This window comes from Perissodus microlepis, chromosome 5, assembly GCF_051167445.1.
Source record: "Perissodus microlepis isolate ML-2025 ecotype Zambia chromosome 5, ASM5116744v1, whole genome shotgun sequence".
In the NCBI taxonomy this organism is placed as follows: Eukaryota; Metazoa; Chordata; class Actinopteri; order Cichliformes; family Cichlidae; genus Perissodus; species Perissodus microlepis.
In genome coordinates, this window is record NC_140465.1 from 7,489,874 (window position 1) to 7,511,393 (window position 21,520).

Below are 21,520 nucleotides of genomic sequence, written 5' to 3' on the forward strand. Positions count from 1 at the left end.
GTGGCTGCTCGGTGTTCATCAGCAAGGAGTCTACCAAGACGAGAGAGTGAGGCACCAGACCTGGCAAACTTTTGTTTCTTTCATTCCATTTACCTTCCATATCTTCCCACCAAGTCAATGAAGGTTAATAATTTCTAGAATAAGAGAAAACCACCGAAAAAAGTGAGGCTCACCATGTGTCACATCATCTGCCTGTGAGACTGAAATACATTACAGTCCAGTGTGACGGGTGATGTGTCTGGACACTGCTGGAGATTACTCCTCTTTATGGCCGGGGCAATCAGATTTTTTTCCCTGCTTTTCTCTTCCCTTCCTTTATTCCTGGCGGCATAGGATCATATTACCCATCTTGGAATGACTTCAACAGAGACACTGCTATTCCCAGGGAGCTGTCTCTCCCCGCTGCAACTAAATCCATAGCCAATTGGACTGGCCTGTGATTTATAGAAAATCTTCTCCTTCGGAGGAACTTTCGTTCAACACACACACACACACACACTGGGAATTCTCCCTCGGCAGCTCATGATGTGTTAGGTCTCAGGTCAGAGCAGTTCAAGGCAGTGAGTGCCAGTGGGAAAACATGTACAGTCAGAAACTAGAGAAATACTATAAAGGCTGTAGTATGGTTGTTTAAAGCAAGATACATAAAAGCTTATTTACTTCAAGAAGACAGATTGTAGTTCTAGTTCCTTAATCAAATCAACAGGATGCTCGCCTGCTCTTTGGCCACTTGACATTTCCAATCCATCTTCAAGGGAAGAGTTAAAAATTTGCTGTAGGGAGTGTCACGCTTGTTGTCTGCTTTACTGATTAGTGGGATTATTCATCTACATGAGTTGCTTTTGCATCTATTCTGAGTTAATCAACATGCCTCGTGGTCTCGGGCCCACAGAGTGGTCAGCAGTCAGCACGGGCCGTCGGTTCAGGCCCCGAGCGCTGTGACCTTCCATGACTGTAGCAACTCATTCTTCCCCTCCTCAAACTCCTTCTTGTACTTGTGTGCAGAATACATTCATCTATATTCACCACAACTAAATTGGAAGATTTAAGGGTTTTACTGGTCGTATCTCGCGAGTCTCGAGTGTATCGATAATGGTGAGTCCTCCGTCTATGAGACCAGGGCAGATAGAGCTTCCCATTCTAAACAATATCATTCGCGCATGATAAAATCTGCTCACAGTATTCTAGGTCTCACGCTGGGTTTTGGAAGCACCCATTTTCCCAAGCACAACACTCCTTGCTACAAAGTGATGCAACACTTCCAACAAAGATGCAATCGGCAGGAGTGTGTGTTTTCTAACAGTCCATCTAAAGTACCCAGCACAGTTGGCACGCCTCTGCTCTTTTCCTCTCACTTTATCAACTCGGGGGATATTATTGCCGATTCAGTGGTGGGCATCCTGAGGCATCATATGCTCAGAACACAAAGCTAAGGTCAGGGGGAGAGGAAGTGCTGAGATCTGCCCGTTGCATTGTTCCCAGGTCGTTTGCGCTTTTGCCTTCTCTTTTTCTTTACTCTTTTTAGCTTTGATGATATCGACTTCTCACTCTCGTACTCCTTCTCTGTTTCCCTCCATCTGCTCCTAAATGACACCTAAGCACAGGGTCTTCCTCCAACTGATGTCCCCATGTGTGACCTCACTCCTTTGGAAAAGCCATTCGCAGTCAGTGCTGAAGTAGAATGCCGAGCTCTTGGTGGGTACACATAACAGAGACTGTGACACGCGGCTGTGCACTGATAGACTTTCCACTGGAGTGGATTAAATCAGCATCAGGCTAGTGGAGCTGATTACCTCAATATGAAAATGCAGTATCTTAATGGTACATATTTTCATGAGGCAGCCCAGTTGCCTTTCATTTTGCGGCTAATATGTCTATTCTTATGAGTCATTTACTTCTTTAATTACCTTTAGCAGCAGATGCACAATGGTGTATTAATGTGAATGATTTTTACTGCCACTTTATCATACTGAGCCTGTGAAGTTGAAAGGCGTAATTGAGGTGGAAGAGCGACTCATGAGAGAAACAATATTTAGTTGACAGTTGCTCTTGTACTCTGGGAGGGTGTTTATGAGTTTACACCACACTAAAGCTGTAATAAACGCGGTATTCGTTTAATAATGGCAGGGGACAGAAATGCTTTCACTGAGATCTGTTCAGTTACTGAATCATTCCAGGAAGTTGTTTGGTATAATCAGACAACACTGTGCATGTATACGCGGTCACTTGTTGTCGTTACATATGTCTCCACATTGAGTCTTTGCGTGTGTTTTGTGGCGGCGAAATAACTGTTTGCTGCGAGCAAAAACCTTATTTACTCTTCTCCCATTTGCAGCATGTGCAACTCTGACAATCCATGTAATTTGCATGTGCGTGCTTGCGGTGTGTCTATGTGTTTTGTCTCCAGCTTGTGTGCTTGTCTTGGTGTGATTTTCTGATTCAGACCTCTCTGAATAGAGGCCTTCTTTAGCCATCTGTTGTTAAGCTGCTGGCTAAGCAAGGCTGGGGAATCCAAACAAATGCAGAGCACACAGCAAACGGAAGCTGTCAGGCCTGCATAGCTTAGTTGACCTCGCCGGGTTAGGGAGAGTAGGGGGAGGGTGAGGTGACCCCCTCTGTACCAGGCTCCAAGTGCCCGAACTGCCTGGTTGGGGCACTGTTTACCCTTCGCTCTGCACCTCCTGCAACCTCTGCCTCCTGTCTCTTACATTCTCTTCTTTCCCTCTCTTTCTATCTCCCATACCCCCCTCCAGCTTCTCACTCTTCTCTTCCTCCATCTGTCACCCCCCCCACAGCCTTTTTTTTCACTCCACTCCCTCCATCATCAGTCCTGCTTCACAGCCCCCCTCTCTTCTATCTTCACTCACAGTTAATAACTTTGCTTTAGTCATGTTTTTCTTAGTCATTCTTTTTTTCTTCCTTTTTGCTCAGAAAATATTTTCCAGGCACTGTATTACCTGTTATGGAGAGAGAGGGGGGGTTCGAGGGGGAGGTGTGTTGGATAAACAAAATGGGGTTTTTATTGAAGTCGGATTTAGTCTTATGTAAGTGCACGCACTGCCTTATTGTTTAAACGTGGATATTCAGAATGTTTAGTGTTGTCATAAATATTAATAGATTAGTTGAAAAGTGCAGCAAAGGAAGGGAATCTAATGGTTTGAAGTGGGTATAAAACGTTGATTTATTTATGTATTCTACATGAATTAGTTTGGAAATCTAAACACAGACTGGAGAGTGTTGTTGCGAGAGCCCTGTAATGCGCAAGGTTTGAGCATCAGGGCCTGTTTTCCATGTGGAGTGGCTTTTTGGAAATGGCATTAATTATATACTTACTGGGAAACCAGACTTTCCCTGCTTTGCATTGCAGATAAACGTCTGTATTACTGAGGAAAAAGAGAAAGGGGAAAAAATGCAATTAATATAAATAGACATGATCCTCACTGCTTATTCGCTTACATGTTTAAAAAAAATCACCCCACGTGCATTTCAATTAAAATGACAAGTATTCCAAGTGAATTCAATTTCAGTTTGTTTGCATTGTCAATGCTTATCTAACTTAATAGTTATCAGTAATATAGGATCGGTTAGACTCCGACTTTACAAAATTTGATGCCATGAGCTGCAACAGCCCTTCCAGTTTATGAACTGACTGGATACCGCTGGATTCTTCAGTAGCCCGTAGAAGAAGATTATTTCAGGAAATCTGGCAGCGACTTGCATGGGAAAGCTGGCGAGAAATGATGCTGGCCTCTTGGCTTGGTTACCGCTGAGAAGCAGAGGGCCTCGTCTTTGAAAAGAAAACAGCAGAAGTGATAAATGTCAGGTGAGTTGAGATGCGCAACCAGTCAGAAAGTCAAGCAGATAACCTTGACATTTAGGCCGCTGGTGTTGAAGCCCCGCAGAGGGTGCGGAGCGGGACCAGAGGGCCCAGTGTCTTCTGAGCTGGACTACATTAAGAGCTAACCTATTAGTCGTGTTGTTACTGCCTGTCTCTGAGCCGCGCTCTCCTGCCTAATAAAGCCTGGCGAAACGTGGCCGCTCAGTAAATATACTGCTGCGCTCACACAAGTGCAGAAGCACACAAACAGATGCACATCTCGTTCTTTCTCCTTTTTTTTTTCTCGAGTGGCCGCAGGGATCTGGTTACACCTGCTTGCACATCTTCTAGCAATTAGGGGCAATCTGCTTGAAACCATTTCACGTTCAAGGTCTTCCCCAGCCATGGAGAGAGGAGCCCAACATATATTGAGCAATAGAAAGGTCTTTCTTTTGATTGGCTTGAACAAACAACACTTTTCCTGTCATTTTCCACTGTCAGATTCTTAATGGACACACCTTGAATAGTTTTTCCTCAGCATTTATCCAGATCATATCTATTTTTTTATACTTTTACCAGGCTTCTTGTCTGCTTGACAGCCGTAGGACTTAATTCGTCTATGATGCATCCGTCACATCTAACGCAACTTGAGTGATTGGTGTAATCCGTTCCTTATTTTGGGGTTGTTTGTGCACCATTTGAATGTTGCATGAAAGTTGTATAAAGAGGAAACAGAGAAACCTGTCTGAATTATGTCTGGGTTTTGTTTGTAGTGGGAAAAGGTGCAGCAAGGGATTCAACAGAGAGCAGACTTGACTGTGTGGCAATGCTCTGAGCTGGGATTTGTAAGACACCCAGAGCTGGCTTTAGCAGCAGGAAACCCCAAAGCCTGTAAATAATCCACATGTGCAGACTGCACATAAAGACATCCAGTACTTAGCAGTTCCCTTATCACAGCGTGATAGCCCAGGGACATGAGAGACGCTCCTGCCTCTATTCACTAATATGCTGTGAAAGTAGATGCAGATAAAACGCCTGTTGTTTATTGAGGAAGTTGTGTTAACATGGGGAAGAGGATGTGAACTTTGAACACATTTGAAATGTGGAAAATAAAACAGGATTTCAAATGACAAGGATACCAAATTGCAATGCCTTTGTTGCTGATAAAATGTTGTTATGTGCTGGAGGGTGTTTTCTAATCAAAAGCACCTAGAGGGTTCACTCCCTTTACGGTTTGTGTGTGTGTATTTGTCTTCACTCACAAACAATGAATGTATGTTTGGTGTATGAATGTAGGCGTCTGTCTTTGCAGTTGTGTCCTTATTCCCGTAACAAGCTCACCTGACAAAGAACCTCAGTTTGAGATTATGATAGGACTACTGTAGTCTTGTTTGTTTAAGCAGAAACTGATTCAACATACACACTGTTTTCCCCTCACTTTTTTCTCTTTACATACATGGGATATATAACATTTCTGGCTTCATAGTGAGCAAAGACATATGAGTGATATTTGCAGTCATAGTCTTCTGTGGCCGTGTGCAGTGCAGACTCGAAATGGCATTTATATAGTTCTTTTCTAGTTCACTGCCCACTCAAAGTGCATTTTGCCCGCTTGTGCCATGCTGAAAATTCAGACCTTATATTAATACTTTCATACAAAGGCACTGCACATCCCCAAGTTACACTGTGATCATTTATGCCACCACAAAGGCATGAGCCATGTTAATCGCCACAGTCGATCTTTTAAGATTTAAGATTTTGGATTCAGATTGCATTACATTAGACCAGGGGTGTCCAACTCCAGGCCTCAAGGGCTGGTGTCCTGCAGGTTTTAGATGTGTCCTTGGTCCAACACAGCTGATTTGAAAGGCTAAATGACCTCCTCAACATGTGTTGAAGTTCTCCAGAGGCCTGGTAAGGCCTGGAGTTGGACACCCCTGCATTAGACCATAGTACAAATATACAAATAAAAGCTCAGTAATACACAGGTCCTTGTTTTCTGGTTTTAAACCAATATAGCTGCGGCCTGTGGAGATGTCATCACAACCAATGGCAACATTTGCCACATTAGTCGGATAACTTACAAACTTTGAGAATCTTTCTGTTGTTTTAGTGAACCTGCCATCAGTAGTCTTTAATAACTCTGATGGCTGGAGGTCATGAAGACATTTGTGTGCTATTGTAGCCAACAATACAACATGTAGTCTGCTTTGCTTGTGACACTGAAGTGACTGAAGTGAATATTGCTTGGTATATTCTTCTTTTGACAAAGTAGCCAATAGGCATTAAAAAGCAAACTCTACGTATAATGGACTCTTCAAGTGTAAGTATAATATACATTTTTTTAATTAGTTTAGAAAAGTTTAACTCGGGACTTGTCGTCTTTCAGCTGCCAACCATGATTGTGCTTGAAGTTGCTCAGTCATTGACTATCTGTGATCTCTTTCCACCATATCGCTGTTAGTGGCTTTGTGTGTCGATTCCCCTTCAGTTTTGTTGTTTATCAGTTGTTTGTCAGAGTACAAGTTTTAAGTCACACATATGTCATGGTTCAATCCACAAAACCAGCTGAACTTCACCTGTAAGACAAAATGGGCTTATTAAATTAGTTTCCACATTAAAGAATAACAAATCATCATCATCACGGAATCAAAATCTTGGAGATACGCAGCAGGGTTTTGAGAAATCCTGTTTTGTGAGTCAGCTGGTGCGAAGCGGTAGTATGAACTGTCGGTCAGAGTGACGTCTTTAAGATCCAAAGTCCAAAGATGTTCGCTTTATTGCTGTGTGGCAAAGACAAGCAGGGATTATTTCGCTGCTTAACAGCTGTACACCATAAGAGAAGTCATGTCTTGTTTATAAAACCAAAAATATAACAACATTATTTCAGAATTTTTCTCTCTTGTTTTTACAAAAGAGAGAACTAGCCTAAACACTTTTTTAGCTCACTCATTTAGCCCTTATCGACAAAATAAGATGTTTCACTTCACCATGATTCAGAGTCTGCGTGCTAGTTTCCAGTTTATCACATTTTGTCTGGGGCAGCTCTTGCATGTGTATGATGCATCCAGTTCCTTTGAATGTGAGATCAAAAGAAGATAAACTCCAGAGGTGGAGGGGAAGGGAATGAGACCTCTGAAACAGAGGAGTTGGTGGTGTGTAAACATTGCAATGACGGTACACAATACATTTTTTTAAACCCAGTATTAGGCCTCTCAAAGACATGCCACCTCCAGCAGGTTTTCTAAAATGAGCTGAAAACAACATTCCTAACCCCGAGGCTGACCTCACAACACAGGTTCTCAGCTTGCTCACCTTTTAGTCTCTTTATGCCAACATGTGTTTACTGTTGTTGCAGCTCTGACCGTCAGAAGTAAGATTCTCATTACGCCGACGTATTTGCTGTCGGGCTGCAATATGATTTCAGTTAATTTGCCTATGTCAAGATGATCATTGACTGTGTTTTCGAGGGCACGATCACATAATTATTGCCCTTACTTTAATTGGAAGTATAATTTGATGAAGCTGTTGACGTGAAAAGTGGAAGGCTGTGTACGTAATTTTCTCGTTTCATGCAATGTGGCAGAATGCTGTTATTGTTTAAACTGCCTGTGACTCCTTTGCTTTAAGCCGAGGCATTACCTTAATGCAGTCATAATAGTCATATTATTACTATTTATGTGTGATACACACAACTAAACAGCCTTGGGTTAATTTGGCATGCATGGAATGCACTGAGTAAGATAATGGAGTTGTTAATAGTTTTTTGAACATTATAGCAAATATAAATATATACTTATATTCTAAAATATAAAGATTTTATTTTCATTGTCACAATGTCTTATCTACTTTTCCCTAAAAGACCTTTTTCTTTCTGCGCTTTTCTTTTCTTTATACTCTGATGACAGTGAGGAAAGACTTCCCAGAAATGTATCTTTTCATCCATTACTGTCTGAACTTCCTATCATATCCTGTTGACTCAACTCTCTTTGTTCCAACACCCTCGGTTGTAAACCCAGACTCACACACCACACACACATTTCACTGCATGTGTCATCAGTTACAAGGAAAAAGAAAACAGCACACTTTGTTTATTCTTCAATGTGCCCGTAATAACACGCCTTGGGCGTAGTGAATGATTTTGTTACTGCTTCTTTGCTTTTTTTTTTGAATTTCATTTTGAATTTCCTTATCACGTATCAGTATTACAGCGCAAGTACATCTTGAAGTCACATTTGAATGTCTAGTCCTAAAGTATGTAGCGCTAACAGAAAACCTGGAGATTATGAGAGCTACCACACTGAAGATAACACCACCGTTTCCTAAATATATTTAAGGTATCAATATTGTTTTAGAAGCTTTTGACTTTGGTAACTGGCATAGGAAATTGACGTGAAATATCTGATTTTTAGCTTCTTATATAATTTAAACAAAATTTTTTCAACCACTAAAATCTTAAGATGGAAAAAAATAAAATAATCTTTAATAAACCAATCAAACAAAAAGCCTTTGTGATTCCATGAATTCCCAAAAGCGATTCTCACTATTTTATTAATATTTATTTTTCTTTTTTACAGTCTGCGTGACAAGAAGAGACAATATTATTATTCATTTGTATTTTTCCGATCTCCTCCGAGTGTCAATTAAGTTCACATCCTTGCGATTTGAAGTTGCAATTGTGAGTTGCTTTGGAGTAAAAAAGTTGATGCCTAAAATGTAAATATTGCCGTCATGTGTGGGAGTGAATCTTGCTCACATTGTTCTTAGTTTGAATTTCGACACTCTCTTTATGAGTGTGATTGTTTTGAGGGGGTTCCCCTTCTCAATTTTCAAAGCAAAAAACAATTAGGCATGCAGACTGAGATATGTTGGTCTCATTTATCTTTACGTGACAGAAGGACACCGATAGACTGAGAGAAGGAGAATTTTTCTCCTTTAAAGTCGAGCACGGTGACATGCCAGCAGTGTGGCCTCTTTGTTGCCTGCGGTCATATTTATGACTCATGATGTCATTGGACAGCCGTGTGTTTGGGAGGGTCAGCGCGTACGCCCACACACAAACAGTCACACAGCTGTTCTCTTCATACCCCTAGCTGTCTCTCCCCTTTCGGACTTAAAGTACCGCCTGACTTGTCTGGCATTAGGACTTTACTGGCACGTCTTTTCTTCTGTCTACACACAGCTTTCTGTTTGCTCGTTCCCTGTTTGATATCTTACTTTCACACAGTCCTTCACAAGTTTCACTCACTTTTTCACACATGACTATAACGTTTTTCTCTTCTGTTTTTCTACTCCCTCTCTTATACCGTTTACTTTGCAGTTTACAAACTTCTCAAGAAATTGACAGAAGAGCTAATAGGTTGCCCGTATATGAGATGAGTTTGGATGCGCCCCCTAACTGTTTGTTTAATTGTGGGAGCAATCGTCTGAGGAACATGGAAAGAATGAGGCCAGTTATTTACCCAGATGGTTTACTGGTGGAGGTGTGAGGCTGGCCAGCTCACTGTGGGAACACAACGCTTGCTTTTCTTGGTATCGCTGACCGTTTTCAAGACCACTGTGTTTTTTTCCCCCTAGCTTTCTCCAGCTTTGTTTGCTCTGGATGGCATGTTTGATTATTTATCGTAAGGGAAAAGGGAGTAGCTGGAGCAATAAACATGTGACTGCACTGTATTTTGTTTTCCACTGAGAAGGCCGTGTCCTTTAGCAGATATTTGAGGCCTCTATAAAGTCTTTTATTTGCTTTCTGAAGGGGAGTTTGACCGAGCTAAAGGAGGATCTAAAGAACTGATTTGTGTCTTTGACAATTTGTGTTTTCTGTAAGTGTGAGTTATCAACAGATAAATATTTCCTCTGGATTGCTGAACATGACTTGTTTTGGTCTTCTCTGTCTGTGAATTTGTTTTGACATCTAAGCATTGTTTATGCCAGTCTTAGCTTTATGACACCAAACAGGATAACATGAAAGGAGGTCTGTGGTTTTTGTTGTCTTTCATACGGCAATGAGAACATTGCTCTAAGGGTTACGTCTGCACTGATAATAGGCATCAAAGTGTTCTCCGGGGACGTAACTTTTCTTTTTTAATTTCTCTTCTAGGCTCTTCAAATGGCTCGGCAAATACTTCTTCAGCAACAGCAGCAATCCCAGCCACAGCAACTGCAGTCTCAGCAAAATACTGGTCGCAAATCCCCCAAAGCCAACGACAAGCAGCAAAGCCTGCAGGTATTGTTGTCGTTCTCAGATGTTCTCTCATATTTTAACTCAGGGTTATCTGATGGCTTGGTTATTTAACTTTGTGGTTATTCAGATAATAAAAAAAATGAAGTGAACTTGTGCAACTCGTGCTAGAACATAGTGTGCGAGAAAAAGTACAGCAGTAGTCTAAGTTCACAAACAGGAAATTAATATTGGCAGTGCAACATTTGCAGTTATGTATGCTCACGCATTATGTGTGATTTAGCGGCACACACGCTCAACCCTGTGTCATCCAGGTAGCACTGGAGGTGGTAGCACGACGTAGAAAGGGGTTCTTTTTAGAGGCCAGACACACAGAAAAATCTCATTGTGGCCGGTTGAGATCACATGAGCTCATCCAGTATTATCTGGATTATCACTGTTTGAGATTACCGCAGTAGACAGGATTGTCTTTATTGCCTGCATTTTGTTTAGGAAGTTTGTAAGCAGGAGAAAGTGTGGAAAAGAGGCAGAGGAAAAGCTAGAAGAGAAAGAGCTCAATTCCTTCCGCTAAAGGGAGTTTGGCTTTGTTTTTTCCTTGCTTTCTTTTCATCACACTCATGCATACAGCAGAAATAGAAGAAGAGGCTAGTCTATACCTCTGGCAGCAGGAGGTGCTCTAGAGCAGACCGCAAGTGGGGTGTGTGTTCCAGGCGGAGGGTTTAAAGGTGGAACAGAGAGACATGAGCACGGGGTGGGAGAATGCAAAGGTATTAAGAGGTAAAGAGGTGGTGGGACACTTATTTGAACTGCCTTTGTAATGAAATGGAAAAAAAACAGCAGGGAAAAAATCAGGGGGTTTTTTGTTTGTTTTTTTCATCTTGCTTTTAAGATCGACAGTGCTGTATTTCTGATGCAACATTTGCCTCAGAGATGTATATCTTTGTTTGAACAAGGAGCGGTTGTTTGTGTCAGTGTGAAATTGCAAACGACTTCAGGGCATATTTGGTAATTAATACGGAGGCCCTGTTCTCTCTGTGTGTATATATATATAATATTTAATACCCTTACTATCCCATTGGGGGCCCTTTTTAATGAGCTATTGTAGCAGCTAGGTCTAATGTCAGGTTGTGGAAAAGCCTCTTTGTTGTGCAGATGTCTTCGGAATAGCTCCAGAGGATGAAATATGACTGTGATGACCTTTCAGTTGTGTGCATATTTGTCAGGATTCAAATAAGTTGAAAGGATCAAACTAAACAGTTTCCCCAGCCTGCCAGGGAATTGTGCTGCAGAGGTCAACAGAGGGGACCACAACGGCAGATTCCAGCATACAGCCAGTTGTTGGTACATAGTAAAGTACTAAACCATCTCCTGCAGACAAAGACAAAATTAAAATTCTAATTTATTAATGTATACAGAGAGCTTGGCCAAGCTGTCACTCAGCTATTGAAAAGAGAGTCGGGCCCTTTCCCCCTGCGCCCCCCCTCTCTTACTCCCCTCTTCTGCCCAGTTCTTGTGAAGAGAGCTCAGGCTCACTGTAGTATCTAACTAACGCTGTAAATTGCCTGCTCTCTAATGTCCTATGCTACATTTTCCTGAGTTGAAACTGCCATTATGAAAAAACCACAAGTCCAGACAAGTGTTTGTTTATCTCCAAATTACATATTCTACTAATTAAACCCAGCCCAACCACTAGCAGTGCACACACAAGGATAAGTATTCAGGCGCAGACATCACTGGGCCATTCTGTGCAAGTGTGCATTGCATTTAGTTTAACGTTTTCGGTTGGTGGCATTTCTGTTATGTTCCATATCGCAAACATTGTTTTTTTCAAACACCAGATAGTCATTTTCTCTTTTAAGAACAAACCCTGTGCTTAGAGGAGCCTCCTTCACACAGAACATTCACTATCTCCATCACACAGCCTGGATAATGATTCTCTGTTGAGCTGGACTGGGTCATCAAAAGACATGATCCAACAATTATGGGACTGTGTAGTAAGCTGACACCTCATAAAAGCACCTGATCTGCAGACGAGACTCCATTCATCTCAGTGTTCTTCCTATTAGGCACGAGGAGATGTGCAGAGAGACTTTTACTCATTTGGAGATGTGACTCACTTTCCAATTCATTCAAGTCAAAAATAATGAAGCACTGTATATATGAAACATCCAGAAAAAAAACTGACCTGCACAGAGCACTAAAGGGAAAAAAAATATGAGTCAAACAAGCCTCAGAATCCTTGATCAGCATTAAATGGCTCTTTGGTTTTATATCTTCAGCAGGGGTGCCCCCGAAGCCCCCTCACCCCTGTACCGCCCACCCCTGCCGTTGGATAAAGATGCCTGCGCTGTATACTCAGCAGCCTAGAGGCCTTTTAATCATGCTAGATATACAAACAGCTGCTATGCATGCTGGAAAGCAGCTAAACATACTTGACTGGTCAAAAAGCCAGTAAATTACATTGACAGAATGACACATGTAATTAAAAGAATCCATGCCGCTTTTACCTTTTGCGCTTCACACCTACAGTGGCACAACGACGAGAGCCGGCAACTCCCACCCCGCTAATTACCATTATCAGTGAAATGGTAGGGTTTGACTCATTAGTTCCATGTGCATTTAATTAGAGGCAGGCTGAAATTGGATTTAACTTATTACTTTTTCATGGATCACTTTCTTGTCATCACTTCAAATTGGATTGCAGCCCCAGGTAACTAATTATGCCAGCCGCAGGATCAGGAGTGGAGAAATAGGTAATTAGGAACAACACTGTCGGACCCTCGCTGATAGTCCACCAGCACCGAGGTGGGGGGAGGGGGGGAATTGATGCTCGTTTGTGGCAATGCACACGAGACCGGCTGGTTAACTACACCTCATTCCAAGGGAACCTGTGCACGCATCCACCTACTACAGGGGATTATGTGGCACCCGGGCAGGAGATGTTGTGTCAATATGGTGTCTATGCTCTGAGTGTAATATCCAGATTATGCTTGTTTCCCATCCAGGATTGTGTTTAAGATCAGCATTCAGTACGATGAGGTACATGGCCAGCAGCCAGTTTCCTGCATCTACTGCTGAATGACAGTGACTGATTTCTGTCAGTCTGTGCTGATTGTAATGAGAATACATGAACGGCTGCTTTGAAGAGAGGCAGGTGCATAATGTAGCGTGTTAACAATTCAGGCTTTTAGCAGAGGTAGTTTGCTTGTGGAGAGGGAAAGTGATTGCTTTACTGAGAGCTTTGTTGTCCATATTAAAGTAAAGATCATCTTCTACCCTAAAAGTTTTTGCACTTATTGTAATTATGTGTTGGCCTTCTATTTTAAATGAGAAACACTATTCACAATTCACTGATAAATATTTCACTGAACATTTTTATAATGTCAAAGGTGCATCACTTGTTATTCTTCAGACAGAGAAACTACAGATAATGTTTAAAAACCAGACAATTTCCTTATCTAGACTATTACCAGCTGAAGCCTCGATCCTCTCTTCTTTCCCTTTTCTTTTCTCTCTTTCGTTCTCCTTTGCTCACTCTGTTTTCACACCATAGTGTACAGCCTTGCGGAGGGCATCTCCAGGTCAAAAGATAATGTCTTTTCAGTTTACAGGATGAAAGCCTTTTAAGTTAGAGAGCTCCCCTCCAATGCCCCTCCTCCTCCCCGCATTTGCTTTTCACATCCTTCATTTGTGGTCTGTTGGGGGGAAGCGTGATGTGACACAATCCAGGGGCCAAGCCTCTGTCTGACAGGACAGGGAGAAGCCGGCGGCTTTCCCTCCCTCTCCTACTGTTTTTGCAGTAGGCCCATGGCATTGTCCTGACACATGTATACCACAGAGCTCCAATCTGTAAGTCATTAGAGCACTAGGCCAAAGCCTGTCAGCTGGAGCTCAGCCAGTGCTGCAGGCTGATCTGAGGCAGCACTTCGAGGTGCCTCCGCAGTCTGGCCGGCCAGTGGCCCAAAGTGGCACAGTAGCGATCGCCCAGTGGCGAGGTGACAATAGGCAGGACTCTAGATTCATGTCATGGGTCGGTTATTGTGTGAAAAAAAAATCTCTGTGCATTTAGATTTAGTTTAGAGTGACATATAAATATATTTGAAGCATTTTAGACCAGAAATATGAAGAAAAAGAAGTGCTGAGCATAGTGAGAGAAGGAATAGTCGTTGATAATGTCGTTTGTAGCCTGATTTCATGCCGCTGTTACTGAAGTGAGTCATTCTTAGGGAAGTCGTTAAACATTTTAGCAGAGATATGCCCATTCACAAGAAAGTCACTTCATAAAATCATAGCAACAACAATGCAGTGTGTTATTCAGTTAGGTGCTGTCTCAAGGTGATTCTGTAATGAAATCTCATTCTGATGTGTGCATTGCTTTGAGGTGATAAATACTGTCAGGAAAGATCAGCACAAAGACAAGACCGGTGCCGGGGAAAAGGCCGTCTCTATGGTCGATTGTTTTGCTTGTCATATTGTAAAAATGTATTATGTGTACTGTATATATTAGAACCAGGTTTGGGATAATCCTGTCAGAATGAAGTCATCTGTCCTGATTCCACATAGCCAAGTGGGAGGGAGGGGGGTGGTGGCGGTGGGAGCTCTCGCCCAGCCAAGTTGATGACTGTCGAATTGACTCCAGTCACAGAGCTGGGAGCCACTCTGCTGTTTGCAGGACTCTCTGTATTCATTGGAGGCCTGATGTTTCCCTTCAAGCAGTCAGCCTTCGCAACACTCCACCCCACTCAGTCATCCCCACGGATACACAAACATATACACTTCCCCTGAAATTTGTCGTATCTTTATGTCATCCTCTGGCGTTACGTCTTGATTTTAATGCTTGTCGTTTTTTTTGGAGTGATTCACACGCCCTTTGGAGAGCGGTAGAAGGATGGATGGGTGCACAGTCAGCCATAGCATTTATAAACACTAACAGCTATGCAAGGTGCAGTCAAGTCAGCATCAGCTCACAATGCAGTTTCTCTTTGGGTGTCAATGCACACTTTTGACAGCTTGGCAATTCTCTTATTCCATTTTCACTTTTGGTTAAGACTCGAATAAAGTAAACTGTTACTGCTTAGACAGCAGAAGAGTGATGCAGATATACAGGTCGACACGAGGGCTTTATTTGGAGCATTTTATATTTGTGTTGGATGTTTTACAGCAGACCATAATTGTGCTTAACTGCTTTATCCATATAGCTACACCCAGTGTGCAGAAAAAGCCAAAGTAATGTAGATTGTGATTAGACTCCTCTTTAGTCTTTAAAAAGCGATGACAGGAGCCACCCAAAGGCAGACAGGTTTCTACTCAAATCTGACTGATAACTAACTGTAAATTTTATGCATAGCTCATCGCCCATGATAATGCATTATTTTGGTGCATAGCAGAACCCAAATATCAAATGTCGCTCAGTAACTTATTTGCAGCTTTAGGTTTACTTGTGACGCTCTTTTAACCCTGGCAGCCACCGCAGAATCATTGTTATTGCTTATTAAAAAGAACTGGGTTTCTTTGTATTAATATGGTTTTCGTTTTAAATCAAAGATGAATCAATCGCCAAAAAAGACAAGACAAAAATTCCCCCACCTCCCTAAATCGATGTTGCTCAAACCCAAAAGTGTTTTTGTTTTGACTAAGTGAAAAACCACACTAGTGCGCACTGGAAGCTCCGTTATATACTAGCTGGCATATCATCTCAGGAAATATTTTGCAAATACAGACTTCAAATGTGCTGACTAAACAATGTGCTCCTGGTTGTCAAAATTAAAAGTAAATAACCAAAGCCATATATAATAGACCACGAGGAACATGGTGAGTCTGCTCCGGGTGATAACTTCATTCGCTCAGAATGTGACTTACTCCTTCAGTAGTGTGCAGATATTTAAAGGCGGACTCGCTGTCTTTTATTTTTGATTGACTTAATAAACAGTAACAATATGCAAGAGTTTTATGCGAGAGAGGAACAAGGGTGCAGAAGTGTAGAGAAAAATAATAACACGATAAATAAAAGATGCGATCGGTTTTGGTTTGGCTCTGAATAGAAACTCTCCACCTCTTCAAAAGTTGTGCTATTGTTTTACTGCTGCAGAAATGACATAGCGCTCTCCCGTGCGGCGTCAGTGCAAGTGAGTAGGTCACCAAATAACAGTTTTTTTCCCCTTAAATCAAATGTCACTTCTTTCTGAACTTTGCAAAGTGTGAAGTTTTGCTGTAGCTCGGAAAACACACTTTGTTCGATTTACAATTGTTTCTTAAAAGCTTTGTACTTTTTAAACTTTTGAAATAACATTTGAAATGGAAATAACAGGGAAAAAATATATTATGTAGGTTATATTAAATAGAGCAGCTGTTATTTATATAGGTCCCACACCTGCCCTGCTGAGTCTCTCTGCCAGTAAACAATGAAATACTCCAAACACACAAGAGGAGAGAAAAAAAGGGTGTGTTTGTTTTCTCACGACAATGGTCCAGGTCACCAGCGCTTTTCAAGAAAAGCAATGAGAATGAATTTGTTCTCCGCTTCCACTCCATTTCTCTACTTGTCTTAATGTAGTAGCAGTAACACACTGGTTGGCATGCCGGTGCAGCTTATTCACTGGCTGCGTTAGTGTTTTGGGAAGGCTTTGTAATTGGAGCCGAGTCGTTATCTTCAGCCATAGCTCAGGCCAGACATTAACTCATACTTTCACTCTAACTCGAGCAGGAAATGGGAGTATTTTATAATGTCATCCACTCTGTCATGAACACAATCGCTCAGTACTCTCGGTAAACTATCACAAGGGACGGGTTCAAGGCTCAAGAATATTGATGTTTCTGTGTGCACAGGAACAAAAAAAAATCCACATAGGGTGTGTATCACATCGACACATATGTGTAATTATTTTACATGGCGCAGGCACAGAGGCAATGGATTAGAAAGACAGTATGTGAGAGGAGAAGCTTGAACTGTGTGTCTGCTAAATTTATCATGAGGCCTTTGGGAGCGTTGAAATGAGAACAGTGGCCTATTACTGCTAAGAAGGTGTTTTATTGAGAATACGCCGACATGCCACCCCAGGGAGAGTGCCGGGGGAGAATAGCGTGGCCGTAGCCTAAACCACTTTGTGCGTGTTTGCGTGTGCATGCGTGTAGTTGCAAGCACATGGCTGCATGTCACTCTCTTTTTGTGTGAGGCGTCTTGAGGGTGTCAGATAGAAAATAAAAGCCCCTTTTCTTCCACTTAATTATTCACTATGATACGTATTGGAATTGTCACTTTTGACACTTGAGGTGTCCCAGTCAATAATTTATATAGGTCAGGCCAGCTTAGCAGAGCTCATTGTTAGTTATTAGCAGATGAGAGCAGTGGCTTGTTATGCAGGCGCTCTGTTTATTTTACCAGTGTGTTTGCGGACTGGAATGTATCCCATGAACATTCCTTCATCCTTGGCCAAGGGTTTATAGCTGTTGATATGAGCTGTGTTTTAGAGCTCTGTTATTCAGCTCTGTGTTTATTGTCATGATAATTAACAAAGTGAGGTGTTAATCTTTCCTCGTGCTTTTGTCTAATTCTTTTAAGTGGGTTGCACAACTTAGTAACCCTGATTTTAATGTTGTTACAGAAGTGGGACTGATTAAGAACTCATTCCATTTTCTCATGTTTAGATGTGCTACAGAGTGGAATGTAATTAAATGTATATAAATATTGTTCAATAGTAGCTGTTTTCAATAGAAAGATAAGACATATAGGTTGTCAGCAGTCAGGGCTTTCGCCCTACTGTCTCTCCCTGGGAGTTCAGTAAGATCTCCAGTAGGTGGCAGGGTCCTGTTTTCTTCTTCTGTCTTTTCCACTTGCTGAGTGCACACGGGTGTTAAAGAGTGTGATGATATCATGACAGCTAATTGCTCTCATTGGGATGGAGTTGGATGGATTGCGTGGTAGCTGGTGTAATGTTAGCTGTTAATGTAAGTGGTTTTAGCTTGTCTGAGGCCAAATTGAGGGATAAGTGTTTAAAAACTGGTTTGAAATTTTTTTTTATGCTGCTGTGGTTGATTTTATGGCTGAATACTCTCAAACTTGGTTTTGCATATTATTACTGGTTGATTCCTATAGTAAACTCTGTAAGTACAAACTATAAAAAGATTGGCATTAGTACAGAAAATACAAAGCTACCCTAATCTCATAATTATATTATTTTAGGCTAAAATAGAATTTGTTTTTCTTTGGGAAATTTTAAAGGAAGAAAATAGCTACAAAGCCTTGTGAATTGTTTGTGTGCATTTAGTGTTTTCAGCATGTAAAATGAGTTGTGCCTTTGTTCCAGCACTGTAAACAATTCCATTTAGCAGAACAATAAAGAGGCTGATAGCAAGGCCAGTTTTCTTTCTTTCCGCTAGATAGCTGTGTTTACTTATCTGTTGTTTAATTAAAGGGCCTCTTTTCTTTAAGTTCCCATTGTTTCAATAGCACGGCCCGAGTCCCGGCAGGGGTCAAAGGGTTAACAGCCGTTAACTGTGCCTTTTTTTCTCTGCCTCTCCCTCTCTCTCTCCCTCTCTCTCTCTCTCCTTTTTTTTTAAAGGGGCCCCCACACAAAGGCACAGTTTCACCTGCAGCCCAGCCCGCGGCTTCCTATTGTGTGGCCCCATTTGAATTGATTATGTTTAGAAGGCTGGTTGTGATTGGTGGAGAAGGGCGTGGTTGATTGGATAGTTTTGTATCTTGTCAGCCAGGGAGCAACCTTGTGCGTGCAATCTGTCTGTATCCTGAGGAAGGTTGGAGACTCCACAGCACAGCAGCGCTTGTTCTCAGCCTCTCTGCCTGCCAGCCTGCGCGCCCCTACCTCTCTCTCTCTCTTACTTACTCACACTCGCTCTCTCTCTCCCTCCCTCTCTCTCTTCCCCTCGCTGCTCGACTCTCCGCTCTGCTTCACTCCACACCGCGTGGCCCGGCACTCTGTTTACCCTGCCAGCTAAATGGAGTTTGTCAGGTTTGTCAATATGATTGATTTCTGTGATTTTGCCAGCTTTCTTGTATAAAAAAACTTGACAATTTAATTTGAAGAGGGAAAAGGAGAAAAGGAGTTTTATTGTCTGTCCATTGTTGACGTTCTGTCATTGTAGCTGGTTAATTTTGTCATGCTTCTTCCTATGGGAAGAGTAGTTATCCAGGGTTTACTTTGTTGTTAAGATGCTGTCAGTTTGCATGCTTGCTGTGTTAAGAGAAATATATAAAGTCATGTATGTTAGATGTATTGTCTCTAAATATGTTGCCTTTCAAAGCAAGACTGTATGGAGATGATGTCTCTGTTTGTCTGTGCTGTTAGTTGTTTTCAGGAATTTGGCTTTTTACTGTAAGCTTGTGCAACAGTTTCCTCTGCCTTCCCTAACCACATACATGAAGTTTCTCACTGTCACTTTACAGTGTTTGTTTAGTTTTGTTGACTTTGCTGATAGTGAGCTAACCAGTTAAGCAGGATCTAATACTGTGCACGTTCAAATTATGGAAAGTTCAAGGAAAAACAGGAGACAGGTTTGCCAGCTCTTTTACTTTTATTTGTGTGTGTTTTTGTATTTTGCTCATTTATTTATTTATTTTTAGAAAATACTTGTTAAGCTTCATTGTTTACATCCTTGAATTAAGGGTGTGCGAATACTTGTTTTCTCCAAATTATGTTTTGCTAGTTGTGTATTTTGTGACTTGTTCCCCAGAGTTAATGAGTGCTGGTCAGACTTAGCTTGCTCTTAGGCTATGGCCTGGACTAATCCTCAGTCTCCTCATGGTGTCACAGTGAATTAAGACAGTGGCTGGCACAGCTCTATATTTGACACCGTCACCACAAACCACGTTGGAGACACGCTGTCACTCTAAATGTCATCGCTCATGTCTTTCTGAAAAGTTAGTGTGCGAATGTTGGTGCGGGCCTATGCGTGTGTGTCGGCACTTGCAATAAAAGGATTGCAAAATACATTTAAGGGGGAAAGTTGTGGTCAATTTGCTCCATTTTTCTACTGTCAAGTTTGAGTCCTCCTTGACAGTTTTGAGGTTTTACACAGAAGACAGTTATTGACTTTCTGTTGTTTAATGACCTCAAGTATTTTTACTGCAGTCATTTAAGTAATGCGCTCATATAGCAACAGAAGAACTTGTGTTTTTTTCCCTTTTTTGAAGTGTTTTTCTTGTATTTCTCAGCATTTCTGAAACTTTTTTTCCCCTTTGGTACAGTCTTTCAGCTCTCACAGCTAAGAAAGTGGACAGGAGGAGAGATGGAGCAGATTATCAGATAGTTGAGAAGCAGGACAGCGAAGCCTAAACAGGGCAGTGTTCGCCGTAATGTTGTGCAGCTGTGCAGCCGAGACTCGCAGTTTGGGAGAGCTGGAGTGCGAGCTGATTGGGTTGACAGTTTGTAATCAAAGTTGATTTATTGTTCATTAGTAGTGCATTAGCCCTTTCAGGCTGGGGCGTTATTTGTGCAGTGGCCTGTCAAGGCGAGGGGCTGCCAGCACCTGTCATTTCTAAACCATGACATAGGCAACCAGATATTAGCTGTGTACCCGGAGAGGGGGGCACACGGGGGTAGCCTGCAGAGCCCCACGGCTCACTGGGATATCCTTTACAGGGACGGTCTTTGCTTTGTACTGGAGCAGGCAGGCAAGACAGAGAGGAGAGACGGGGGAATAGTTTAGCAGTGATATAGTGAGCCACCAGCTGCTCTCTGCTGTTATTCTCTGGCTTTCCCGACTAAAACATGTTTTTACTTGAAAAAGGCTTGCAATCGTTTTTCCTTTTTTTTTCTTTTTTTTGCCCATTGCTATTTGGAGAATGTGCATCTCTGTTTCAAACGGGAAGATTAACATTACACTTGAGATGCCATGTGTTTCAAAAGGTTGAGATGGTAGGATAATGATGAGATTACATGGTGTAGAGTGTTTTATGGCAGAAGGTCTTTTTAACCATTCATCTAAGTCCCAGCCTATATATTTCTAAAGTATTAAAGGGAGCCTATTGTCATGTTGCACCTAGACAATAAGGGTGGATTATTGGGACTGAAACACTTCTTTTTTTTCTCCATATACTGGTTTTTACTTAATTCCAAAAACATGCTGCTGTCAGTGTAAATTTATTTCAATATCATTTATATAATTTAATTATTTGGCGGTTCACTTAAAAACAGCATTAAGAGTGTCAAGAAGCAACATAATTTGTGTCCCTCTTGTCTGCCGTCATGGAAACAAGGATTAGCTTTGCCTTGCTGGTGTGCAGAGAATAGAAACAATCTGTACGAGGATGTGTCAGCCATTGTCTTTTGACTACACTTTCATTTGAAAGGGATTTCAGAGGCTGTGATCTTAATTAAATCTCAACTGACTCGAATAATGCATCTGAAAACACGCAGCGTTGCGTAACCGTGTAAAGCTGGTGAACTAAAGATCACGGGTGCACAGTTTATATGAACAGCGATCGTAAGATGTTTCCGGGAAAGGTGCAAACATCGAACAGTTGTGTGTAGGACATCACTCACCGAGAATTTGTAAGCTTGGTTTCAGAA

At 41.8% G+C, this 21,520-nt stretch overlaps 1 protein-coding gene across 13 annotated transcripts in view; it reads left to right on the forward strand.

Moving 5' to 3' along the window:
* foxp1b (forkhead box P1b) overlaps positions 1-21,520 on the forward strand; it is a 149,314-nt gene that overhangs the window by 86,961 nt on the left and 40,833 nt on the right. For 12 of the 13 annotated variants that reach the window (XM_084927551.1, XM_084927553.1, XM_084927555.1 and 9 more), the window contains one exon: positions 9,915-10,040. In XM_084927551.1, the coding sequence (XP_084783677.1) occupies positions 9,915-10,040 (126 nt within the window). Of the gene's footprint in view, positions 1-9,914; positions 10,041-18,858; positions 18,962-21,520 lie in introns of those variants that run through there. The other variant, XM_084927561.1, reaches the window with a different exon arrangement.